This window comes from Lemur catta, chromosome 1 (genome assembly GCF_020740605.2).
Source record: "Lemur catta isolate mLemCat1 chromosome 1, mLemCat1.pri, whole genome shotgun sequence".
Taxonomy (NCBI): Eukaryota; Metazoa; Chordata; class Mammalia; order Primates; family Lemuridae; genus Lemur; species Lemur catta.
Window position 1 is genome coordinate 232,331,058 of NC_059128.1, and position 24,949 is coordinate 232,356,006.

The 24,949-nt window shown below is 37.6% G+C and overlaps 1 protein-coding gene across 1 annotated transcript in view; it reads right to left on the reverse strand.

Annotated features, from left to right (window-relative positions):
* CD96 (CD96 molecule) overlaps nucleotides 1-24,289 on the reverse strand; it is an 84,581-nt gene extending 60,292 nt beyond the window's left edge. Inside the window, 5 exon segments of the mRNA XM_045540333.1 lie at nucleotide 1,401; nucleotides 1,437-1,483; nucleotides 8,898-9,022; nucleotides 21,781-22,131; nucleotides 24,075-24,289. Of these exon segments, the coding sequence (XP_045396289.1) occupies nucleotide 1,401; nucleotides 1,437-1,483; nucleotides 8,898-9,022; nucleotides 21,781-22,131; nucleotides 24,075-24,135 (585 nt within the window). The 5' untranslated portion in view covers nucleotides 24,136-24,289.
* Nucleotides 24,290-24,949: the final 660 nt, after the last annotated feature.

Genomic DNA, 24,949 nt, shown 5'->3' on the forward strand with positions numbered 1-24,949 from the left:
CCCAAGCACGTCCGTTCTCATTCTCCAGACAGTGCACCTGGCACTCATCATGTAGTCATACCTCCATCCCCTCCCCCCCCCCCCACCTCCCCGGGTCTGCACCTTCAAGCATGACCATTCCCCAGAGGGTGTGCAACGCACTCATCATGTAGGCATACACCCATCCCCTCCCCCCACCCCCCATCCCAGTCTGATATCCAATTGGTATCCTTCCCTGATGTACATTTAGGTGATGATCAGGGAAACCAGTTTTCTGGTGAGTACATGTGATGCTTGTTTTTCCATTCTTTGGATACTTCACTTAGTATAATGGGTTCCAGCTCTCTCCAGGAGAACCAAAGAGATGTCGTATCATTGTTATTTCTTATAGCTGAGTAGTACTCCATGGTATACATATACCACAGTTTACTAATCCATTCGTGGATTGATGGGCACTTGGGTTGTTTCCACATCCTTGCGATTGTAAATTGTGCTGCTATAAACATTCGGGTACAGGTGTCTTTGTTAAAGAATGACTTAGCGTGCTCCAGTGGGCAATCGGTTAGCGCGCGGTACTTATACGGCAGTCCTGTGTCCTTATTTCCGTGTTTGTGCTAGCTTCAAGGGGGATGTGTGAAGAGCAGGCTGCAAATATGAATCTGAATTTTGGAGATCAGAGCTTATTTGAAACACTTGGTTCCTCTATTTCATATCCTTTCTTGGGTCTGTGATGAAAAGCCCCCATTATTCTTTCCAACCCATAACTTCCTTGGACAACTCCCTGGGGTGCCACAGGGTTGGTCAGTGTCAGTAAGGTGCAGTGAGGAGGGGATTCTTGAGGGGCACGAGGGTAGAGGAAGCGTTAGGTCCTCAGACCCCATTAGTGTAATTCAATATTCTAAATTGAGCTGCTTTGCAAACACTATGATGCACGAGCTCCTTCTCCAGATATTCTAATTCAATTGACCTGGGCTAAGGCCCAGGTTGGGGCTTTTTAAAAAAGGTTCTCAGGGGAGCCAGGGCTGAGAACCACTGGCCTAATGTGAAACAACAGATGAATCATCGTGCACAGGTGTCAGAGGAAATGGAGGGAACTAAAATGGAGAAGGGTGAACAGGAATACATTTAACAGGGGAAAAAGTCATAAAAATGAAAGTAAAGATCTGTGACTTGGATTCTCTAGTTTTAAAAATTAGGCAGATTCAGGGTGGAAGCAATGGAAGCTAGGTGAGTGAGTGAATTCAAGTATGGGCAGAAACAGCGGAAACAAAGAGGAGAACTTAAATAGTTTAATTATATAGATAATTCCAGAATATACTTAGTAGAAACGCTTATGTAAGACACAACTCTTCAGCAGAATCTGGCTAGGATTTGTGTCAGGCTTATATGCAGATGGTATTGTAGCCTACAACAAATCACACCCTGCTAAAGTCTCACCCTGAAGCAATGTACATTACTTTACACCTTCTTCAAGAAAGACCTAAGCGTCTGTGCTGCTGTCTTCCTAATGAAGAGGAGTACTGGAAAATCTCAGGGAGAAAGATTGTATCGCAAAATACAATACTCCTCGGGGGTCCCCAGAGGAGCCCTAACTATTGGGTGGTGACAGCAAGACAGTGGGAGGCATGGCCCTCAGCAGCTGGTCTAGAGGTCAATAAATAAGCAGGCGCCCCTGCAGGTCCTTTGGCACAATAAGGTATATTTGACAGCTTTGCCTTATGCATGGGGACTGTTTTTGTGAGGATTTTGGAGTTTAAAATGCTTTTTGGTCATTTAATGTATGACGGGACAGTTGAAAAATTTCTGTCACTTGGTTTTTGGAATAAGGGCAGTCACATGCTGAGTTTAGAGACTGGCGAGAAAAACCACTTTTTTCTTTATTATGTAGCAGGGTGTGTGACTGGCCGAGGTGGTTTAATTGATAGAGAAAAGATGCAAAAACAAAACAAACAAGCAACAACAACAACAAAAAAAACCACAAAAAACCCCAACTTATCCAAAGATTTGCTTTTCTGGAAGTTGAATTTTGCAGAGGGAGAAATTTGTTCCTTCACTGGGAAAGATGGGATTCAGTTGCAAAGAGTGCCTTGTAACCTACAAGATAAGGAGATCCTGAAAGACTCTAGAGGCCCCATTTATAAAGGGGGGCATGGAAAGAGCCTGCATGTGAGTGGCTGTCTTCATGGAGCAAATGGGAGGAGAGGGGGAAAAACTAGCACAGGGAAGCAATGAGACACCTAGGGCGGGGAGAGCTAGGAATCATACTAATATTATGCTGTGACCACTATTAACATTTTGTGTTCTTATTAGTCACAGCTTAAATTTATGTAGCACCTACTATGTTCTAGGCACTCTGCAAAGTTCTTTCAAGTCTTATCTTATTTACTCCTTACAACTATCTGGAATAAATTGAGGTTAAATGACTTGCTCAAAGGTCACACAAAGCAAGAAGGTATTAAGTCACAGCATCAAACAGCAAGAATGCCCAGAACCAGGGATAAGTATGCCTCAGAGACAACATGTACTAATCAAAGACAACCATAAAAAGTCTAAAAGAACTTTCTGGAATATCTGGAATAAGAAATTTAAAAGAAATGTCAGAAAGCCAGAAGCCTTTATATACATTATAGATTTCAGGGATGTGGGCAATTTGCTGATTGAAAGGATCCTTTTCTGGTATATTGACCCACCTTTGGTGATAGATGCTGTGGAGCATACCTCAACTGCTACCTGACAGTAGTGATCTTAGGTAACCTGGTCTGCAGGAAACAGACTGGTAGGGGTTCTTATACAGAGCCTTTATTTCTACCTGTTTTTCTTTTCTTTTTCTGTTATTCAAAGAAAAAAATTATTCACTTTTTAAAATGTTAAAAAACATTTATAAAACTTTATGGATTCACACCTTGGTAGACTCTTGGAAGAATGTAGATTTAACTAGCTAACATATATGATATACCTGTTCTAGTCCTGGTGCTTAATAGATGTTCACTAATACAAGCTCACTATCCTTCAGTCTCACCTTTGATCAAGCTGCTATTTCATAAGTATTTACTATGTGCCTGGCTAAACTGAGAAATTATGGAAAATCATTGCTATGGTTTGAATGTTTTTATCGCCTCCAAAACTCATATTGAAACTTAATCCCCAATGCAAGAGTATTGGGAAGTAGGACCTAATGGGAGGTGTTTAGGTTAAGAGGGCTCTGCCATCATAAATGGATTAATGCAACTATAAAAAGGGCTTGTGGAATTGGGCTCTCTCTTCTACACTTCTGCTGTATGAGGACAAAATGTTCTCACTCTCTGGAGGATGCAGCATTCAAGGTGCCATCTTGGAAGCAGGGAGACCAGGCTCTAACCTGCTGGTGCCTTGATTTTGGACTTCCCAGCCTCTGGAACTTTGAGAGAGTAAATGTCTGTTCTCTATAAATTATCCAGTCTCATGTATTCTGTTATATATAGCAGCACAAAACGGACTAAGACAGTCATAAAGCCATGAATTGTGCCATCTGTTCTCCTGCCACTGGCAACCCTTATACTACCCTTGGGGGATATGATGGCCATGAAGCCCAAGAACTGCAGGCTAACTGGAAAATACTGTTTCCTGAACAATACAAATATATCAAGGTCTCAACACAAACAACAGCCTGCCTTTATTTAAAATTTTGATATTTTGTGCATCATGAATTTTTCCTAGCTTTTGATTTTTAAAAATATTGTATTAAAATATTTATCTTGATTACTGATATTTTGCACTGCCTTAAATTATTTGCTCTCAAATTTGAAAGCCTTACTCAACTCACCCTAACCCTATCCCTTAGGTCACACAGCTAGTGGTAGACCCAGGACTTGAAAACAACAATTTCCCTCCAACAGTCATGCTGTTGATGACTTTGCTATATACAGCCTCACAAAAGCAGTAGAAGGCACAGTCCTTGCCTTTTCTGCTTATAGGCTACTTGAGGAAAAGAATAAATTTATAAGAAAAACAAATACAAAACCTAGGCCCATAAAAAGGAAATGTATAATTAAATTATATACAAGAGTGTGATAAAATAATTAGTGTGATGAGGGCTGAGTGGGGTCACACAGAATCATGAAAAACTGCTATTATATGCCCTTTAAAGACCTTACAAATCCTAAAATAATTTGTTGAGGCTTTTTTGTTTTTGTACTAGACTCAGAATTTTTAATCTAGAAGAGGCATCTTGGTACTACAGGTTGAGTATCTCTTATCCACAGGACAAGAAATGTTTCAGATTTTGGATTTTGTTTTTATTTTGGAATATTTGCATTATACTTACTGGTTGAGCATCCAAAATCTGAAATGCTCCAATGAGCACGTTGGTGCTCAAAAAGTTTCAGATTTTGGAGCATTTCAGATTTTGGATTTTCAGATTTGGGATGCTCAACCAATTTGATTTAATGATGCTATTTCATCTCTGTGCTGGCCTGAGCTCCTTGGAGCCAGCTCCATGCCAGAGCTGGCTGTGTTGACCACAGCATGTGGCAGGTGCTGAGTGTACAGAGCTCATCTGATAGCGGCTGTTAACTGTATCGATTGCTACTTCTTTATCTCCAAACTGTTTCCTGTGTTCACATTTCCCCCATTTATTCTCCATCCAGTCAGTGCTGTCAGAGCAGGCTGCTTGCAAAGCTCCTCAAGTCCATTTTCTAGAGTACCAGAACAATATTTTTCTTATGATTTCTCTTGGTTGTCAACACTTTGCAGTTTGGCTAGCATTTTAGTTTTGATTAAAAATAATTAGGATCAGCTGCCATCAGGTAAGAGGTTACAGTTTTGTTTTCTGAATATTGAGGTATCCCATAAGTATGAGAAGCCAACACTGTTTATAGTCCCATTTCACCTTTTAATTATAAAATAGCACAAATATTAGGAAGAACGTATTGAGGATACATTTGTAGATAAAAATTTTAAGAAATATAAGCATCTAGAATTTAGTTATGTGCCTTTGTTAGTAATATTGAACGGTTTGAATTTGAAATATTCTTGTCCTTCTCTTCATGACTTTAAAGAGAAAAATCGTGGATTTCTTTATTTGACTTTGGGGATAAATATTTCCCATCTCACTACCAATTTGTACTCACAGGTCCCAGGATCTTAATATAGTATATGTCTGTCTTTTGCCAGCCAACTGCTCTTTAATTATCCAGCTCAAACATAACCTTTTCTAAGAAGCTTTCCCAGGTCCATCTAGTCAGAATCAAACTATTTTCCCACCATGCTGCCATTTTTTACATTTTACTAAAGGTGTATGTCATCATAGGAAATATGTAACCCTGCAGGACTTAGCACTCAAAGCAGATTCACCTATATTTATTAGATTGAATTGAAATTTATACTGTGGGAAATCAAGATAATAGTTTGGTATGAAAACAGAATATTAGAATGTATTTAGAAGCTTCCAGAATAAGCCTGTAGAATTTCTGTGATGACAGTATGCTTGTGTCCTACTGCATAAAATGGGAAAAATATCACTTTTCCCCTTATCTATCAACTGCATCTCATCTAAACATTCATAGTCTGTGATTTCCTATATATCACCTCACCATTTACATAGACTCTTAGTTTCTATTAAAAGGTTAATCCTCTGTGTTTACTTAGTTCCACCTCATTCTAGAACAATGTTAGATTCACTGTCTACTTGCACCTGATGCTGGTCTACCTTTGTGTAGTCACAATCCGGAAACATAAATTCCCCAAACACGAAGTCTCTGTCCCACTAACACATTTAACACAGCCTTAGCATGGGATCAGGTACGTATAGCAAATGGGTTTATTTTATGAGATTGAGAATCTCAATAATAACCTTTCCCATGAGGATCCTAACTGAATTAATTAGATTTGATAAAACTTCACATACAGGAAGACATGATTTTTTTTTCCCAGTGACCTTGATAATTTTAGTTTGTAAAATTGTTTCCAGGCTTTCCTGAAGCACTAGGGGCAGACAGCCTTGCAGCTTCCTGGAGCTACCAAGTTTGGTATGCAGATTTCTGCCCTTCTGAGCTCATCTTCATCATCTTTACTTTTTAACCTCTTTCTAAAAGCTACATTATACCATGTTGGTAAGGACAATTGGCTTATAATTATGATTATTATTGTTAGTTTAACAAGAGATTAAAGACCGAAAACATGGATTGGAGAAAATATTTATGTCCTCTGTAGAAAAGACACTAGAGGGTTTCACATCAGACTTACTGAATCCCACTGCCATCAACAGTGTGGGGCCGGATGTAAATCACAGGAGCAAACAGACTTTGACATTTAAAAAGGAAATGCACAGTTGGAATTTAAGCAGCACATTTGCCAACATGACGTTCCTTTTGAAGAGAGGTTTCTTTCAAAAAGATTCTTCAAGTTGTCTATATCATGATGCATTCTTTAAAGCGTTTGAGTGGCTTGACGTTCTAGTAGATGTTTGGCACTCACCCTCTCACTGTGTGATCTTACGTGCACTCCCTCCGGCTCTCATTTATCTTAAATGTCCCAGCAGGACCCAAAGATAATGCCTACATAGCCTTCTTGGTGTCTTTGAGGGAAACTACTTGATAAAGATGCCTTATCAGTTATCTGGTCTTCGATCCTTAATGAGCTGACGCTCATTAATCAATCAAACAGCATGAATTTAGTGCCCATCAATTTAACATGAGGACAATGAATGAAACAGTGGGGAAAGGGGACACACGGAAACAAATTCATTAGATCACTTATTATTTATGAGTGCCTATGTTCTAGGCTCTATGCTTGATACCAGAGAATTCTGAAGTGAATGGTCTGCATTTTTGCCCTGAAGAAGCTCAAACGTCACATAAAAGGCACAGACTGACTGAAGGCTTTACATTTGCTTAGAAAAACAGATAGATTGCACACCCATGAGATAAGAACACTACAGATTAATTTACCTGACAGCCAAAATCTCTATAGGAAAGTTTTATTAAGCCAATTCCCATTGATAGTGAATTTGTGATAATTACGATAGGGACTTTTTGCCCTATTGGTGAAAAATATTAATAACATAAGATATAAACAATGCATTTTCATTACTGTAATGTTTAGTATAGTATGTTTCTGCCCTTCTGAGATCACCTTCGCTTTTTAACCTTCTTCTAAGAACTACATTGCATGATGTTTGTTAAGAACAATTGACTTATACTAACAGTAGGCATGATGCCAAGGAAGCTTTTCTCTTTGGAGACCAAACCTTATAAACGGAAAAACATGTTTTGTGACAGATGACAAAGAGTCATTGTAGATTTCAGAGCAATTTGGGAAATTTGTTTTAGAATATATTTTTCTTTTCATATTACTGACTATCCAAAAAATATCTAGACAGTGAAAAATTATCAATAGATTGTATTTTAAGGTCTTCATGGAAGACAGTTATTTTGGATTTGTCACACTCCCAGAAAAATCTTTTTATGTGTAGGGTCTAGTTTCTAGAACAGCCCACAAAAACCTAGATAATTTGGAATGTGAATAAACAGTCATGTGAATCATATTTTCCAAACTGTGTCAGCTGTTACATTCGTAGGGATCTATGAATTTTGTAAGAATTTTAAAATCCTGTTTTGCATTTTGATGCCAACCTGAAAAATTAATATACAGTAATCATATTCTGGAACACCTAAATAAATACTCTGTTATGTGATTCTTGAAATCATTTTATGGTTATATTTATAATTGTGTTAGTCTCTTGTTACCATTTGATTTAACAGTTTTAGATTTTACTATATGTGTTGGTTAATAGCTGGCTGCCATTTGGTTGCACACAATTCTTTCACATTTCTTATTATGCTCATCTTGATTTTGTTTGCTTATTATGAGAAAAAACTGTGATAACTCCTATTTGAAAGATATATTAAATCACTAGGATTTTAGTTTTTAAGATTACATTTAGATTTTAAAAATAAAATGACACAGTAGGGCAGAATAGTGTTGCAGACTAATGATAAAATAACAAAGGCAGACAGAGCAAGTAAATGATACATTCACATTAAGGGGCAGGCAAAATTAAATTATAGATCTAAATAGGTGAAGTCTGCAATATTTCAAGTAGAGAAAAATAGTGGGAGAATTTAGTCATCACACAGGACATGGTAAGCAACTAAATAGTTTACTAACTATAACTACTAAAGTGAATACTCAGTGGAATTTTTTAAATTGATAATTTAAAAATATCAGTGTTATATTTTAGGGTGCCCTAGTAATTTATTCCATCAAAATAATAGACTAGTACTTATTTTTACCCTACACACTATTTTTAAAATTGGAAAATTTCTCAAAGATACAGATTTCTGGCTTTTTTTTTTTTGCAAGTTTGAAGGCAAGGCAATTATGGGCATGCAGCCCCCTGCGGCATTAATAGAGCTCAGTAGTGACTGTTTCTTACACAAGTACTGATTTCCTGCACATTTTCTGCTTATATTTTAGAATTATTAGAGTTTGTGTTCCCTGATCTAAAGCAATGTTGGATATGTCCCAGGATGCGGTAATAAGAGTTCTGTGGAAAAACAAAACAAAACATATCTCTGCATATGTTTTTTCTAAAACAAATATTTATGAGTAGGGACTTCTGCTGCATGTGGCTCCTCTCCAGGGCACCTTAATACTTTGTTTTCTCTGCAATCATGGTTTGGTTTATAGACAGAAATAGAAATTAACCATTAGGAGCTAATTTTTAAATTAACCCACTGCATTCATAGACCCGGAGGCTTGCCCGGTTAGAAGGAATCTGAGAGTGTCTTTTCCTTCCTTTCCTATCCCTCCCCCAACCACTGGCATAATGCCTGCCTCTCATCAAGTATGCTTCCTTCCTTATTACTACTTGATATTCATTTTACTTCATTAATATTTAAAGATCATTGCAGTTATTCACTGAAAAAGGCAACACTTACCACCAACCATGCAAAGGTGAACTCAGATGAAATTTCTGAGGAGATATTTTGAAAGCATGGTATTTCCAGAGTCTGATTTATTTCTATTTCTATTGTATGGTTGCTTCTCCATTCATCCTGTGTATCTGTAACAAACATAAGGCAGAAAATACATGGATCTTTGATTAGTTTATAAAGTGCTTTTTATAGAAAAGACAAGAACAGTTTTATTCTTTTCTTTTCTTTTCTTTTTTGGGACAGAATCTCACTCCGTTGCCCTGAGAAGAGTGCCATGGCATCAGACTAGCTCACAGCAACCTCAAACTCCTGGGCTCAAGCAATCCTTCTGCCTCAGCCTCCCGAGTATCTGGGACTTACAGGCGTTCACCAACATGCCCAACAAAATTTTACATGTTTAGTAGAGACGGGGTCTCACTCTTGCTCAGGCTGGTCTCGAACTCATGAGCTCAAGGAATCCTCCCGCCTCAGCCTCCCAGAGTGCTAGGATTACTGGTGTGAGTCACCGTGCCTGGCAAGAATAGTTTTAGTACAGAGAGTCATCTATCCCCAGAGTAACCTATGAAGCAAGAGGCAAAACCTCCTGATAGTCCTCATTGTATAAATGGCTAAACTGAGCCACTGAGAAGCACAGAGAGTTGCTTAGCATTGGAAAATTACAGGGAATCTACCCTAACACAATCCAACTCAGCATTTGGCATGTTCCTCTGCTTTAGCCCCAGATCGGTTGGTGCTTTGGTCTTTAGGTTACATTTGCTTGATCAGATAGAATATAAAACTTTATAACCTGGCCTTCGTCGTTTTGAAAGTACTATTTTAATAGACTTTATTTTTTAGAGCTGTTTTAGGTTCACAGCACACTTGTGCAGAAACTACAGAGAATTCCCAGTATATCCCCTGTCCTTACCCACTCACAGCCTCCCCACTGTCAACATCCCACACTACAGTGGAACATTTGTTACAATCGATGAACCTACATTGACACATCGTCATAACCCAAAGTTCATAGTTTACACTAGGGTTGACCCTTAGTCTTGTACATTCTGTGGGTTTGGACAAATGTGTAATGATATGTGCCCACCATTGTGGTATCATACAGACTAGCTTCACTGCCCTCAAAATCCTCTGTTCTCAGCCTAGTCATCCCTCCCCACCCCCCCACTAACCCCTAGCAAACACTGATCTTTATATCTAATGGTCTTTTTAGAGTTTATAAACATTCCTCCAAATAACAAATAACACAGAAATATATATAAGGAAACTCTGAGGAATCATTCTTAATGAATTATTTTCATTTTAAAGGTGATATGAGATAAATATCTGTTTTATGGTCCCTCTTTTTGGGAAAGTTGTATACACAGACATGCACATTTACAATTAAACTATATTAAAATCAAAGGATAATTTATATGTGAAAACAACCATATCATCCTAATATCCTAACAATCTTATATTCTTTTTTTCTGTATCTATTCAAATCTTGTTTGTATAGCATCTATGTTTTCTTATACTTTGCAGTCCTATTTACCAATGAACGTTATGTATATTGTTACTTTAAAATGTTTTGCATGACTCTTGAACTATTTGTGGTTGAAATTTTTGGAGGCTTTATGTTATTCTGTTATTTATACACATCATGATTTGTTTAGTCATTTCCAATTATTGCATCATTATGCTCTTTCACCTTGGGTTTTTACTTTATTTTAATCTATTACACGATATATAGCAAGGATCATCATTATGATAATGGCTTTTTTCTGACCATTCAGCTACTTAAGATAAATTTTCAGAAGTGTAATTAATTGGTCACTGAGTATGAACATTCTCATTGCTACCAACAGTATATATATATATATATATATATATATATATATATATATATATATATATATTTTAAATGGAATATTTCTCAGTTTAAGAATATTATATCTAGCCTTTAGATCTTTGTTGTACTTCAATCTCTCATCAATATCAGCTATTCTCTTTACTGATAATTCTTTCCTTCTCCTTTATCTAATTAAAACCAGATCTTCCCATTAGGACACATCTTCTCTGCATCATTCTCAAATAGTGGTTGTTTATTTTCTTGTGCCTGAGCATTCCGCAAGCTCAGGAGGTGGGATCATTGCCTTTCTTTCCTGCCATTGCTGCTTTCAAATATTGCTTCAACCCCACAATTTAAGAAAAAGGGCCCCATCACTTATGGTTAAAGGCATTTAGCTGTAACAGTACTTTCAAATGTAGTTATTTGTATACTACCATTGCTACTATTTCATTTTATTTTTGAAATTATTATAATTGTTTTACTTACATAAATTTATTTTAAACATACTGATCTAGGCAACAATATCTGTGAAGTCTATGAAATCCACCCAATATGTTCATTATATTTTAATGTACTTTATCCAAATACACAAGTATTACATTTTTGTAAACTTTGTTCAGATTCTGGGAAGTTGAAAGTACAAATGGCAATACTTTTTGAATATCCCTGAAACCTTCAATAAAAACAAAGTAACTAGGGCAGAAGAACTAAAACCACATAGACAGTATCTGTAAGAATACTAAATAATAATACATCCCCATTAATATGTGGGACAACCACTAGACCACTGTGCTATCAGCAACTGTGCAGAAAGAAGCAGGAAGATCAACTGGCACTTAGAACTAAAGAACCCTGCCCCCAACAACAGGTAATCACTGAAAAGACAGCAGACTAATCTGAGCATAGCAGCTGAAATGGAGAAGAGAATTTGCAGGCACCAAACCATCAGTGTCTTCAAGGGAAATACGAAAAGGGTTGTCAGTATTGGAGCAGATAGGGCTTCTCAGGACATATACCACACCAACAAGAAGCACCTAGAAGCAGAATCCAAAGTAAATACGACAGGCCCAAGAGGAGAAATCAAAGAGGCAATATAGGTAAAAGTAAGGCACAGAAGCAAAGGAAATACACTCAGAAAGTACAATGACAAATTATTTATCTTGAAAACAACAGAAGAGGGGGCTCTCGAGACAATGAACACTCTAGAGAAGGTAGCCTGGCCTAACATTCCATGATAAGAATAACAATGCATTTAACTTAAACATGCACAATAGAAAAGGAATGAGGTAGAACAACATATAAAGATATTATAAGCAAAAAAAGAATGGAGAACAAAATAACATTCCTACAACAATGACAGCCAAGTAACAAGACAGGACCACAACATAAATAAAAACTATAGCCTAATTACTCAAAATGAGCAAAAAGGAATAAAGAAAACAATATAACATGTGCAAAATTTTGGAAAGACTGGTAAATGAGTTCGTTGGAAAAAAGAAGACTTACAAAAGATAGGTGGCAGAATTCAGGAAAGCGTTTGAAATAATTTTTAACACATTAGCTGGCCTGTGAGTTGTATTTAACTCATGCTAGTACTGAGCCTGGGGCCTTGTGAAGCATATGCAGCTCACACATCTCACATGTCTCTTACAATTAATGTTGGCAATTTAAATGTATATAACTCATGTACAGAAAACAACAAAAAATAACAAATTTTTCATTAAATTAGAAAGGATCACTCTGTTTTCAAAGTTTTTATTCTATTTTCGTAATAAAACACCACAACCCCAAGGAAAAAAAAATTTTTTTTTTCTGGTGGGGCAATGTCTTAAAATCACTCCAGAAATGCAGACCAAACTAGAACAAAACCAAAAACATACAAACACAAAAGCTAATCCATTAAAAAAATAGAATGAAGAAAATAAATAAATAATTTTAAAATAAAAGAAAAAGGAGATAAAAGAGAGTCAAAGAAAATGATATGCAAAGAAAACAAAAGTATATGTACAATAGAAGGCATTAACGGAAAAAGTCAAAGCAATGAAACAGAACAAATACTAAAACATATAATTCAAGAAAAATTTCTTAAACCAAAAATCACTAGAAAATACATAGTAACAGATTATACTGCAAAAGTAGGCAAATAAACTGAGAATGGGCAACATTAAACATATTCTTTTGAAAGTACTGAACAATGTCAACTATGTGGAAAGAAAATTGGATTGTTAGCTTTCTCATGGCAATTCTATACCAGAAAATAATGGAATAACACATTTAATATACTCAAGGAAAGAAAATGTACGCCAAGGATTTTATATTCAGCAAAATTAACGTTTTCATATAAAGACTACAGGAAAGTGTTAGGGTCATGCAATAACTCAGAAAATATTGCTTTCATGAGCACTTTCTGAGGATTCTCCAATAGAATACACTTCAGACTGGAGATTACATTTACATAAAGACTGGTGTTAAATATTGATTATGTATTTACCTTTAGCACTAACAATACATGATTACTATAAGGAAAGGAATAGTATAAATGTGTTTTAAAATAAAGATACAATGTAAATATCAAAATCTGGGGGATAGAATAGAGGGGCTTCTGGTTATGGGGCCATGAAGAGGTCAGTGAAAAAAGACAAGTATAAAACTGGGCAAAAGTATTAAAAACAACAATTTCAGGGCCCTGGAAATCGATCAAAGGTAAACATCAAATTGAGAACCATGTCTTCTTGAAAAACCACTAGAGCTTCAGTAAAAACAGCAGGAGTCTTCAGTCTTTTTGCCTATGACACCATCCACTCCCTTCACTACCTTGGTCATTGAGAAATGTAGTTCTAGCACAATGGAGCTGGCTACAAAAACCAGCAGGTTTCCCCCCAACCCCCAACAGGGGCAGACTTAAATTAAGTCTAGAAGTGAAAACTCTTCACTTTTTCACCCAACAAGGACAGACTTGGTAGGAAACAAATAGCAAAAACTGAAATTTAGTTTGTTTGAGTTTGTATTTCCATTTGGGATGAGTGGCTGCTGTGGTTTGAATGTTTGTCCCCTCCAACATGCATGTTGAAATTTGGTTGTTGTTGTGGCAGTATTAGATTAGAAGGTGGGACCTTTGGGAGGTGAGAAAGACATGAGGGCATTGCCTTCATGGGTGGGATTAATGCTGTTACAAAAGGGCAAGTTTGTTTCCCTTTTGCCTCTTTGTCCTTCTGCCTTCTGCCATTTGAGTACATGGTGTTTCTCCTTTCCAGAGAATGCAGCAAGAAGGCCCTCACCAGATGTTAGTGCTTTGATCTGGGACTTCCCAATATCCAGAACTGCGAGAAAATAAATTTCTGTTCTTTATAAATTACTCAGTCTATGGTGTTCTGTTATAGCAGCACAAAATGAACTAAGACAGTGGCAGACCACATAGACATTTAACACGGAGATCCTGGCAATTAGAGAGTCATAGAATGACTGAGATAAGTTCTTCACTCACTGTGGCCTGACTGGGAAGCTATAAACACAAGTGGGGGAGACCTGAGAGAGCCTTGCAAAAAGTAAACTCCAAGGGGGTGTGGGTAACTGGCTGCAACTTTGAATGCACTCCCTAACCCACATGCAAATCCATGTGTAGAGGATGGAGGCCTAATTTGGACACAACTTTTGCCAAAATCATTGGTTGACTAATAAGGGGGCTTTGCCAATGCAGGGGCAACTCCTTAGGAGCCAAATTAAAAAATAAGACTTAGTATTAAAAACTCAGCAGAGATATCAATGGCCACACTGCAAAGGAGACAAACTTAACAATTTAAGTACAGGTAAGTTACTAAAACTAACAAAAAAAAAAAACACAAACTGAAAAAAAGTCAAAATATAGAGTTGCCATATATACATACATAATATATATACACACTGTATATATAATATATATACTATATACACACTATATATACACACACTATATATACACACTATATATACACACTATATATACACACACTATATATGTATGTATATGTGTGTGTGTTTATATATATACACATATATATAAAAATTCTCCAGTTTTCAACAAAATTATGAGACATCAAGGAAACAGGAAAGTGTGACCCATACTTAAGAAGAAGGCAATTAATTACAATTGACTCTGAGTAGACACAGATTTAACAGGCTTCAAAGCAGGTATTATAAGTACGTCCAAAGGATTAAAACAAGATATGATGACAATGACTCAATAAATAAGGAATCTTAGTGGAGAAATATGAAAGTATAAAATGAGCAAAATGTGTATTCTAGAGTTGAAAAGTTAATAACAAAAATAAAAATATAACTAGAGATGCTCAACAGCAAATTTAAGGTGACAGAAGAATCAGTGTATTTGAATATTTATCAATATAACTTATCTAATCTGAAGAACAAGGATAAAAAAGATTGAAGAAAAATGAACAGAACTGCAGGGCCATTTAGGACTGTATCAAGTATGTTAACACGTATGAAACAGAAGTCATAGAAAGAGAGGCAAAAGAGAGGCCGGGCGCGGTGGCTCATGCCTGTAATCCTAGGACTCTGGGAGGCTTAGGCGGGCGGATTATTTGAGCTCAGGAGTTCGAGACCAGCCTGAGCAAGAGTGAGACCCTGTCTCTACTAAAAAAAAAAAAAAAAAAAAGAAAGAAATTATATGGACAGCTAAAAATATATATAGAAAAAATTAGCCAGGCATGGTGGCACATGCCTGTAGTCCCAGCTACTTGGGAGGCTGAGGCAGAAGGATCACTTGAGTCCAGGAGTTTGAGGTTGCTGTGAGCTAGGCTGATGCCACAGCACTCACTCTAACCCGGGCAACAGAGTGAGACTCTGTCTCAAAACAAACAAACAAACAAACAAAAAATTACAAATCTATCAAAAATAATAATTTAAAAACACAATATCAGAAATTAAGAATGAATTTGATGAGGTCAGAAATTTGGACATCATAAAAGACAGAATTCATGAATTAGAAGATAGAAAATATCTAAACTGAGCCACAGAAAAGGAAAAAAGTAGAAAATATAGAAAAATGTATTTGAGATTTATAGAAATATAAATTTAGGCCACTTGTTATACAACAAATCTAAAATTACAAATTTAAATGGCCAGAATAGCCAAAGCAATCTTTTTTTTTTTTTTTTTTTTGAGACAGAGTCTCACTTTTTTGCCCTGGCTAGAGTGCCATGGCATCAGCCTAGCTCACAGCAACCTCAAACTCCTGGGCTTATGCGATCCTCCTGCCTCAGCCTCCCGGGTAGCTGGGACTACAGGCATGTGCCACCATGCCCGGCTAATTTTTTCTATATATATTTTAGTTGGCCAGATAATTTCTTTCTATTTTTAGTAGAGACGGGGTCTCACTCTTGTTCAGGGTGGTCTCGAACTCCTGACCTTGAGCGATCCACCCGCCTCGGCCTCCCAGAGTGTTAGGATTACAGGTGTGAGCCACTGCGCCCGGCCAAGAATAGCCAAAGCAATCTTAAGTAAAAAGAACATATCTGGAATCACATTACCTGACTTCAAATTATACTACAAGGGTAGAGTAACCAAAACAGCATGGTACTAGTATAAAAGTGCAGACATAGACTAATGGAACAGAATAGAGAACCCAGAAATAAAACTATCTACCGACAACCAACTGATCTCATACAAAGCTGACAACAACATACATTGGGGAAAGGAGGCCCTATTCAATAAACGGTACTGGGAAAACTGGATAGCCACATGCAGAAGAATGAAACAGGATCCGTATCTCTTGCCATATATAAAAATTAATTCAAGATGTATTAAAGACTTAAATGTAAGTCATGAAATAAATTCTAGAAGAAAATGTAGTATGTATTTCCCTAATGATAGGTGATGTGAAGCATTTTTTCATATCTTTGTTGGCCATTTGTCTGTCTTCCTACTTACTCCTCTTCTCCCTCCAGTCTGACTTCCCTTCCATAATGCCACCAAAACAGCTCATGTTAGGTGATCAAAACTTCCATGTCCCAAAATACAATCCAATACCTACTTTATCTTCTCTGAAACTTCAGCATTGGTGGCTATTCCTTTTATGCAATATCATCTTCTAGGTTTCTGTGACCCAGTTCATCCCTGCTTTTACTCTTCCCTCTTCAGTTACTCTGTGCTACCTCTCAAAGAGTATCTTTCTTCACCCATCACCATGGACTCTGTTGAAGTGTCGCATGACTTTTCTCACTTTATCTTCTCTTCCTAGATGATTTGTTTTAGTCCTAGAACGTTAGTTAGCACCCACACTGATATGACTCATCAATTTGTATCTTCAGTTTAAACCTCTTTCCTAGATTAGGAATTGTATATCCAGCTGTTTGCCTAACATCTCCTGAGTGTCTCAACTTCACTCCTATTTCAACATGCAGAAAATCAAACTCAAAATAATCCCTGCACAATCTGATCATCTTCCAGTGTTCCCTAACACAATGAGTAATTCACTCCTTTTTTTGCTGTTATTCTGTATACCAGAAACAAAAGCATCATCCTTGACACCACTTTTTATTCCTCCCTTCACATATGCAATCCGCCCCTAAATCTTGTGGGGGTGAATCTTCTAAACTGAACACTCCTCTTCATCTACCTCATTGCCGCTCTGCTTAATGGTACCAGCATCTCTCCTAAATTTCTGCTGTTGTTTTCTAACTATTAATAATCTACACTATCTTCTCTGCCCTTCTTCAGTTCATTCTCTACATTTGGCCACAAAGATGAATTTTTGAAATGCAAACAAAACAAAACAAAAATCAAACCAAAAAACCACCTTTCAATTAGTTTCCACAGCCCTTAGGATAAAGGAAAAACTACTTAACTGGGCTTATCAGTCTCTCTAGCCTCATGTTCAACTGCCTCCCCATCAATGCCTCTGCTTCTGCCATAATACCTTTTAAAATCCCCTACAGTTGCCATAACTTCCTTTCACTCCAGAGCCTTGGCATGTCCTGTCTTTTGTAAAGCTCTATGTTCTTCACCTTCTTCTAGTTAACTCCAGCTGAAGCAGCACTTCCCCAGGGAACCTTCCCTTTCCCTTCCCTTTCCCTTTCCCCTTTCCTTTCCTTTCCTTTCCTTTCCTTTCCTTTCCTTTCCTTTCCTTTCCTTTCCTTTCCTTTCCTTTCCTTTCCTTTCCTTTCCTTTCCTTTCCTTCCCTTCCCTTCCCTTCCCTTCCCTTCCCTTCCCTTCCCTTCCCTTCCCTTCTTTCCCTTCCCTTCCTCTTCCTCTTCCTCTTCCCCTTCCCTATTCTCTTTCTTTCTTTCTTTCTTTCTTCCTTTCTTTCTTTCTTTCTTTCTTTCTTTCTTTCTTTCTTTCTTTCTTTCTTTCTTTCTTTCTTTCTTTCTTTCTTTCTTTCTTTCTTTCTTTCTTTCTTTCTTTCTTTCTTTCCTAGCAAATGAGGAAGTTGGCAGACTCTTGTCTCAAAGTACCAACATGCTCAGGAAATATTTCTTGATTTTCCTATTATACCCTCTCATATGCTGTCTACTTCCTCACCATAAGCACACTTCTTTCTGTTCAAATTTGACCTTAGTTTGTTTATTTGATTAAAGTTTGCTTCCTCCTATTGGACTTCATGATTCATGAAGGCAGAGTCATGCCTGTATTATACACCACTGTGTCTCTGGTGCCCGGCACTATATGCACTCAAAAAATATTTGTTGGATAAAGACTAAATACAGGAATTTGAGGAGAACCAGCATTCAGTTTCAATAACAAACTAGACCAGATAATCACATGATTTAGACTGAGCTTATTAACATGATATTATCAAGATTATTTTGCTACTATTTCAATGACCAGTACTTCTCTTGCAACCACTGCCACTACTCCTACTGCTTTCCAGTAATAACATTAACAGCTCCCTAAGACTTTTGCTGTAATCTGGTAAATTAAAGCCATGTTGTACTCTTGTAGCTGATCCTAATAACTACAAATTTTTAAATGCATCAAAATCTTATAATCTGAAGCATTATGAGATCCATTAGCACTCAATGAAACCTAGATAATAATAATGCAAGGCTTAACTTAGAGAACTGCTTTTCTTGGAATAACTCAAAAGCTTCTAACCTGGGAGGAAACCCTGTCAATTGACAATAAAAAAGAAGCAAACATGAAACTGCTCATTATATTTCCAGTCTCGTCCACAGACTCGGAGCACTGAGACACACACAGGGACAAAATATTGTGAAAAGAGAACAGAATCCCTTCTCAGCCAGGCCCTCGGGGAACATGGGGACAGGATTTAGATACACACTGTATTGTGAGCCAACAAGGGAGAATGACTTAGATGACAAGAGAAAGGAAACAGGAAGAGATGATTAACCCAACCACCTCTAGTCCTTGCGCATTTTCAAATTTAGATTCTTATACACTACTTCAATTTGCATTTGTATATGTACTTTATAAATGTTTGCACTTCAGATGTGCTTTGCTTACCGGACTGGCTTGTAAGCTTAAAGATCCCACAGGGGCATAAGAAGGAAATGGCTCAAGTGAGAAGAGAAGCAAGAGATCAAAAGATCCTAGGGCTCTGCCATTAGGGGTGCAAGTGGCAGAGCCCTCTGATGACAACTGCCTCCTCTGAGTCAAGCGCCTTCTCTTTAGTTCCATACCAGCCTTGCATTTTTGGTCACTCTGTGGTGAAGGATTTTTCCCCCTTCTGTTTTGCTGTTTTCTATTGTATTCCCTTTGTACCCAAATACACAATATCAGAACCATTTCTCTAGCACTGAGGCCATTGCTTTTCCTCTGATTCAGCTGATAGCAACAAAGTCACAATCAGAAGATTGGGAATTCTCCAACATGGCTTCTTCCTCTCCAGTCATTCACAGGCTTTAGCGTTTATAAGTCTAGCTCCTTTGCTTTTCTTTCCTTTAAGAAATACACTGTCCTTAAAGGCAACACCATTCTCCTTTGTGGATAACATACTATCTCTTCTCTATTGTTGTCTTCATTTTGAGTCATCATATATTCTGTTTCCTCCGGGGTATATCAATCCATGTTGCCAATTTTCAGTGGAGACATGGAAACATTAGGTCCTCAGCTAGGCAATACTATAGGTTTACTGGTTTAGGCAGAAGATGCTAAAATCTATGTCTGAAGTCAAAGTCAATGTGTACTTGTGTTTATGTATGGCAAATATCCCACTGGGTTCCAAATTAGGCCAATATATAAAGAGAAGGAGGAGGGCTTATTTTTAACAGGAATTGAGAAGTAGAATTCACTCAGTATAATTATTACTACTCTTAATTGAAAGTTAACATTTGCCACACTCTTACCCTTAGGCAGGAACTATACTAATACTTTATACAGATTATCTCATTAAATCATCAAAATATGAATACTCATGAAAGAAGTACTATAATTATTCATATTTGTCATGTAGGAAAACAAAAGCTTAAAAACTGAAATAACTTGGCAACAATGAAATATATATTAAGTGACAGAGCCAATGTTCAAAGCCAGGCTACCTGATTCCAAAGTATGTGAGCTAAACATTGTTCTATATGGGTCTTCTATTAAATATATCTTTTTACTTCAAACCCACTCTACTCCATCCCCAACTGAACTGAAGTTTTTGGGTTTTTTTTTCCTCCTGGAAAATAGCAAGAGAATAGAACGTTGTAAGGTAGTAGTTTATGGGATCTTGGCCCACAGGTGGGTGATTCCAATATCATAGTCTTAGAACAGGTAAGATATAGGAAATGCAGAGGAGGTAATAAATCCATACCTGTTGCTTGTTCTGGGGTAGCTCTGTGCCTCCTTTAGCAAGGCCTTCAAGAGTTAATTTTTGTTGTTTTTTCTTATATTACCAGGTCTCTTTGCCCCTCCATTAAAAACAGTCTATTTCCAGTACATTTTGCATTTGTTGGCTTTCATTTTCATTCTTTTCCATTAGCAGAAATGGAAATCATTTACATTAGGACAAGGTAATTTAGGGCACATGTTATTATCATCATTTTCCAAATGGGCTCAGAGAATTTATGTGACAGGCCCTAAGTCAAATTGATTTCTAACCAGAAAGGAGCTAGAACTTAAACTCAGAATTCCTGCCTCCAAATGCAGGCCTCTGAAGTATGTATGGTATGAATGCTACTTGCCTATCAGCCTCCTTGTCCCCCTTACCTGCCCTGAACTAAATACAGTACATCCAAAGCCACTTCCATGAATTCACCCACAAAGCTTCCTTTGCCTTCCATCTCAGTGAAGGGCACCAGCACTCAGGTGCACATGCCAGACGCCCAGACGGTACCTTCAGTTTTTCCGTCTCCTTCACGTATACTGCCCTTATCCTATATATGCTCTGTGATCAAGTCATATCTGTTTTATGCCCAACACATAAACTGTGTCATTTTCATTCTTTATCTACCCAAACTACCACTCTCTCTCCTTGGAACTACTGGGATGTTCTCCTAACTTGTCTCTACCTTCTGCTTCTTGTCCACCTTCACCCTGTTTTCATACAAAAGCTAGTATGACTGTTTTACAATACAAATACGATCAGGCTATAAATGGATGCCATTCTTTTGTTAGACATGCTTCAATGTCTTCCTGTGGCTTTGAGATGAAAATAGAAACCTTGACATGGCTGACAAGGTCCAGCATGATCTAGTCCTTACCTGCCTCATCCCTAATGTCTGCACTGTAGTCCCACTGGCATTTTCCAATTTCCTCAGACACTACAAAGCCCTTCATGCAAGCTGTCTCCTCTCTTTGGATCATTGATAACTGCACCTCATCCCAACGCCACCTCCTAAATTGTGTTAATGTCTATTCACTCTTTAGACAATTTTCCTGGTCTCTATGATATACTCTTTCACAGGCTGTTGTAGCCATTATCACTGTCGTGATTTTATATTTATTTGTGGAATTATTTGATCAATTTCTGTCTCCCTTACCAGACAGTACCTCTTTCTGGTGAACTTTTGTATGCTTAGTAGCACCATGCCTAGCACACAGTTGTTTCATAATGCATATTTGCTGACTGAATGAGAGCTGAGTGAAAGCATGCACTTCCTTCCCTCTACCAGGTACGCTCACCGTGTGTCTGAATGAGGAGATTGTAGATTTTGGTCTGAATGCCTTCCGGATACAGAGTAAAGCTACACTCGTACTTTCCACTGAGTGAGGAAGAAATGTTTCTCAAGTGCAGAGTCCATTTTGACACATTCCTGCGAGTTTCTGTGAAAGCCACCAGTGACTCACAGGGATCCGCACGGGCACAGTGGAAGCCGTGTTGGGGATGATAAAGGGCAATCAGGTCTACCTTATTGGTGACCTTGGACCATTGCACCTGCACCAAGAAGCCTATCTTCTGTGTTTGGCAGGTCAGATTGACATCAGAGCCAGGTACGGCATAAATGTCTTCTTCTGCATTGAATTTCCATACTCCTGAAAAAGAAAAACATGAGCCATCAGTTTGCATAATCACCTGGCGTGACTCTAAATTAGCAACTCTGGTCACTTCAGTGAGGTGAGGGAGAAACTGAGGAAATTTCTCCCCGGACTCTTCAGGAATAGAAGAGAGCTTATATACAATTCAGATGGAGAAGCATAAGACTCAATATATATGAGGAGGCATTTACTTAGGGAAACTAGAGGAAACTATTTACTTCTGAATATTTATTTCTTTGTTGGTCTTTCCAAAAAATAACTTAAGGTCTTTGATTGCCTGTGAATAAAATTAAGCCTATTTAGAAATTGAACCATACCAGCAAACTTAGTATGACAGTTATTCTTACATTTAATATAATTGGCATTTTGGGGTTATAAATCAATAGCTACATATAACACACAAGTGAAGCTTTCTAAAACTGCAAAAATAACTAATATGTGCATAGCAGGTTCTTTTAAGAATGCATGTTTACAAGAGGTTTTTTATACATGCTATCCTGTTTAATTCTCCTCATGTACCATAAAAGTGATGTTGTTAACCCTATTTATAAAGGGGGAAACTGAGGCACAGAGAGATGAAGTGGTTTGCTCAAAGTCACATCTCCAGTAAAAGAACATGAATTCAGTTGCCCAGAGCCCATGCTCTTTCTATAACTTTCATAACCTCCAAACTGCCTTCCACATTCAGTCTGATTGAATAGAGTAAGAAATTTGACAGTCAATATATGAGAATTGAAAGGAATTTCATTTCCAAGTAGTTAGATCTTCTGAGAAGAGAGAAGAAAAAAACCTCAGGTAGAGATTCCACTTAGTATCATCTCTAATGAATGCTCTGAAATGTTAGATATAAAAAAAGAAGATTGTTTCTCCCATCAGCAATCTGACCAAGTGGTACAGGGCATTTAAAATATGTGAAGCATTGAGCCTTTGACATGCCTTCAATAGCGCTGGTCTGAGCTTTAGAATTAACAATGGAATACTGTTACAGAAATGATACATTGCTGTGACAAGTACCACTGAAGCTCACATAGGGAAAAGATAAAAAGATGACAAGCAACTGAGAAGAAACAAGGCTCTCCAAAGTACTTGACAAATGGGAATTATTATATTTTTATGGATGCAAAAGTTTGGGTAGGCAGAGGTTAGTACAGTTTAATGTAACTTCCTGTGAGCTATCTTTGTCTGATAATATGGCTCTGATACTATCTACAGCATTATATTCAAAGTCGCCTTTGATTTAGAAATTCTCCTTAAAATTTTTGTAACTATACCTGAAAAGCACAGTTAATTCTTAAGACACACAGGCTCACTGTAATACTGTCATAATATGGAATGCAGGACTAATCTTTCTTCTTTCTATTTTAAATAGACCCTTTAGGATCTTGTTCCCACTGTCACAAGGACTCCATTTTGCTTTCCAGGTCTGTACCTACACATGCCTTATTAAAATTCAACATGTGTTTAACTCCCAAAGACCTTAGTGTTTGGAGGAGAAATGCTTGTTATAGCCAAAAGAAAAAGGATACTGGAGAGAGAAAAAAAAAAAAGTTGAGCAAGGATCTCTGAGCATTGATGCTTTGTGATTCTTTTTGGTTTTCCGGAGTTGTTCTGACTACCATTTGGAGAGCATTTCATTTCCAAGAAACACAATTTCCCAATTACTCCAGAGATCTTGTTAGGAAGGAAATGGGTGAAAATGCCTCAGAGCAGTGGCACAAACCACCCATTCTCTTCTTGGTTTTAGTGTTCGTTAGTAATCATTTCTAGACTCTAACATCTCTCCGATAGCTGCCACTTAAATACATAACCTAAAACCTTAGTAACGATTCGCCCTTTGGTGATCTATTTCAGCAGCAGTCGCAAGGCATTTTAGATGAACAGAGGCTCCCTGTGCCCCTACAGCGGCCCATCTGACAAGAAAGGACAACTGGAAGTCTTACCCCTGACAAAATGTATCTGGATGATGGAATAAACAGCACAGTATGTCCATTTTTTCTCCATTGTCTCCTGAAGACCTTACACCATCATTTCCATAATGATCACAGAAGTCGATTAAAATCTTAAAGCAAACTCCAGCTACCCTCTTCGTGCTAAAAAAACCCCAAATCTACCACAACGCCTGGGTCTGTTTATCGCTTGGCAAGCCCCCAGGAAATGAAACGTAGACAGGAAAGTATTGTGGTTCAGGGCTAAGTATAACCTTCAACAGAACAATGTTGAAATTGTTCTTTGAAACCTTGTGTATCACCTTCTTTAAAAGACTTTTCAGTATCAAAAGATTCTCTCGTTCAGGATTTCTGTGTCAGTCAAGCTGCTTCTAAAATCCGAACACAGGAAATCATGCAGAGCAGCTCACAATGTGCTTTTTGTCCATTTCTCTTCAAGAGCACAAAGTCATTTAACGAACGTGAGCTTGGTGTCTTCCATAATAGCTTTTCTGTTCAAATCTTAAGATATGTTTTCTTTCCAGAATTGCTCTAGGGTGAAAGAACAAATAATTAACACATTTAATTTTAATAAAATCCTGAAAAGTAACAGGGAGTAGAGTCAGCTACCAAACTGAATTTTATTGTCTCTCTCTTCTTGCAGGGAAATACCATTTCCTAGGGGTAGAAGTAGTGAGAGCTCCTTCTTCTACCCCTTGTCTGGGATAGGGCTAGCGGTCAGACTGGGAAGTTTCTCACCATGCTCGCTAGAGGCCTTTTCGGTTGACAGCAGAAGTTTATCTGTGCCTACCAAAAACTATGTAGAGCAAGGCAGTAACAATTACATTCCAAAGGCAGAGAATTTCCCACTTCAATGACCTACCAGGCCT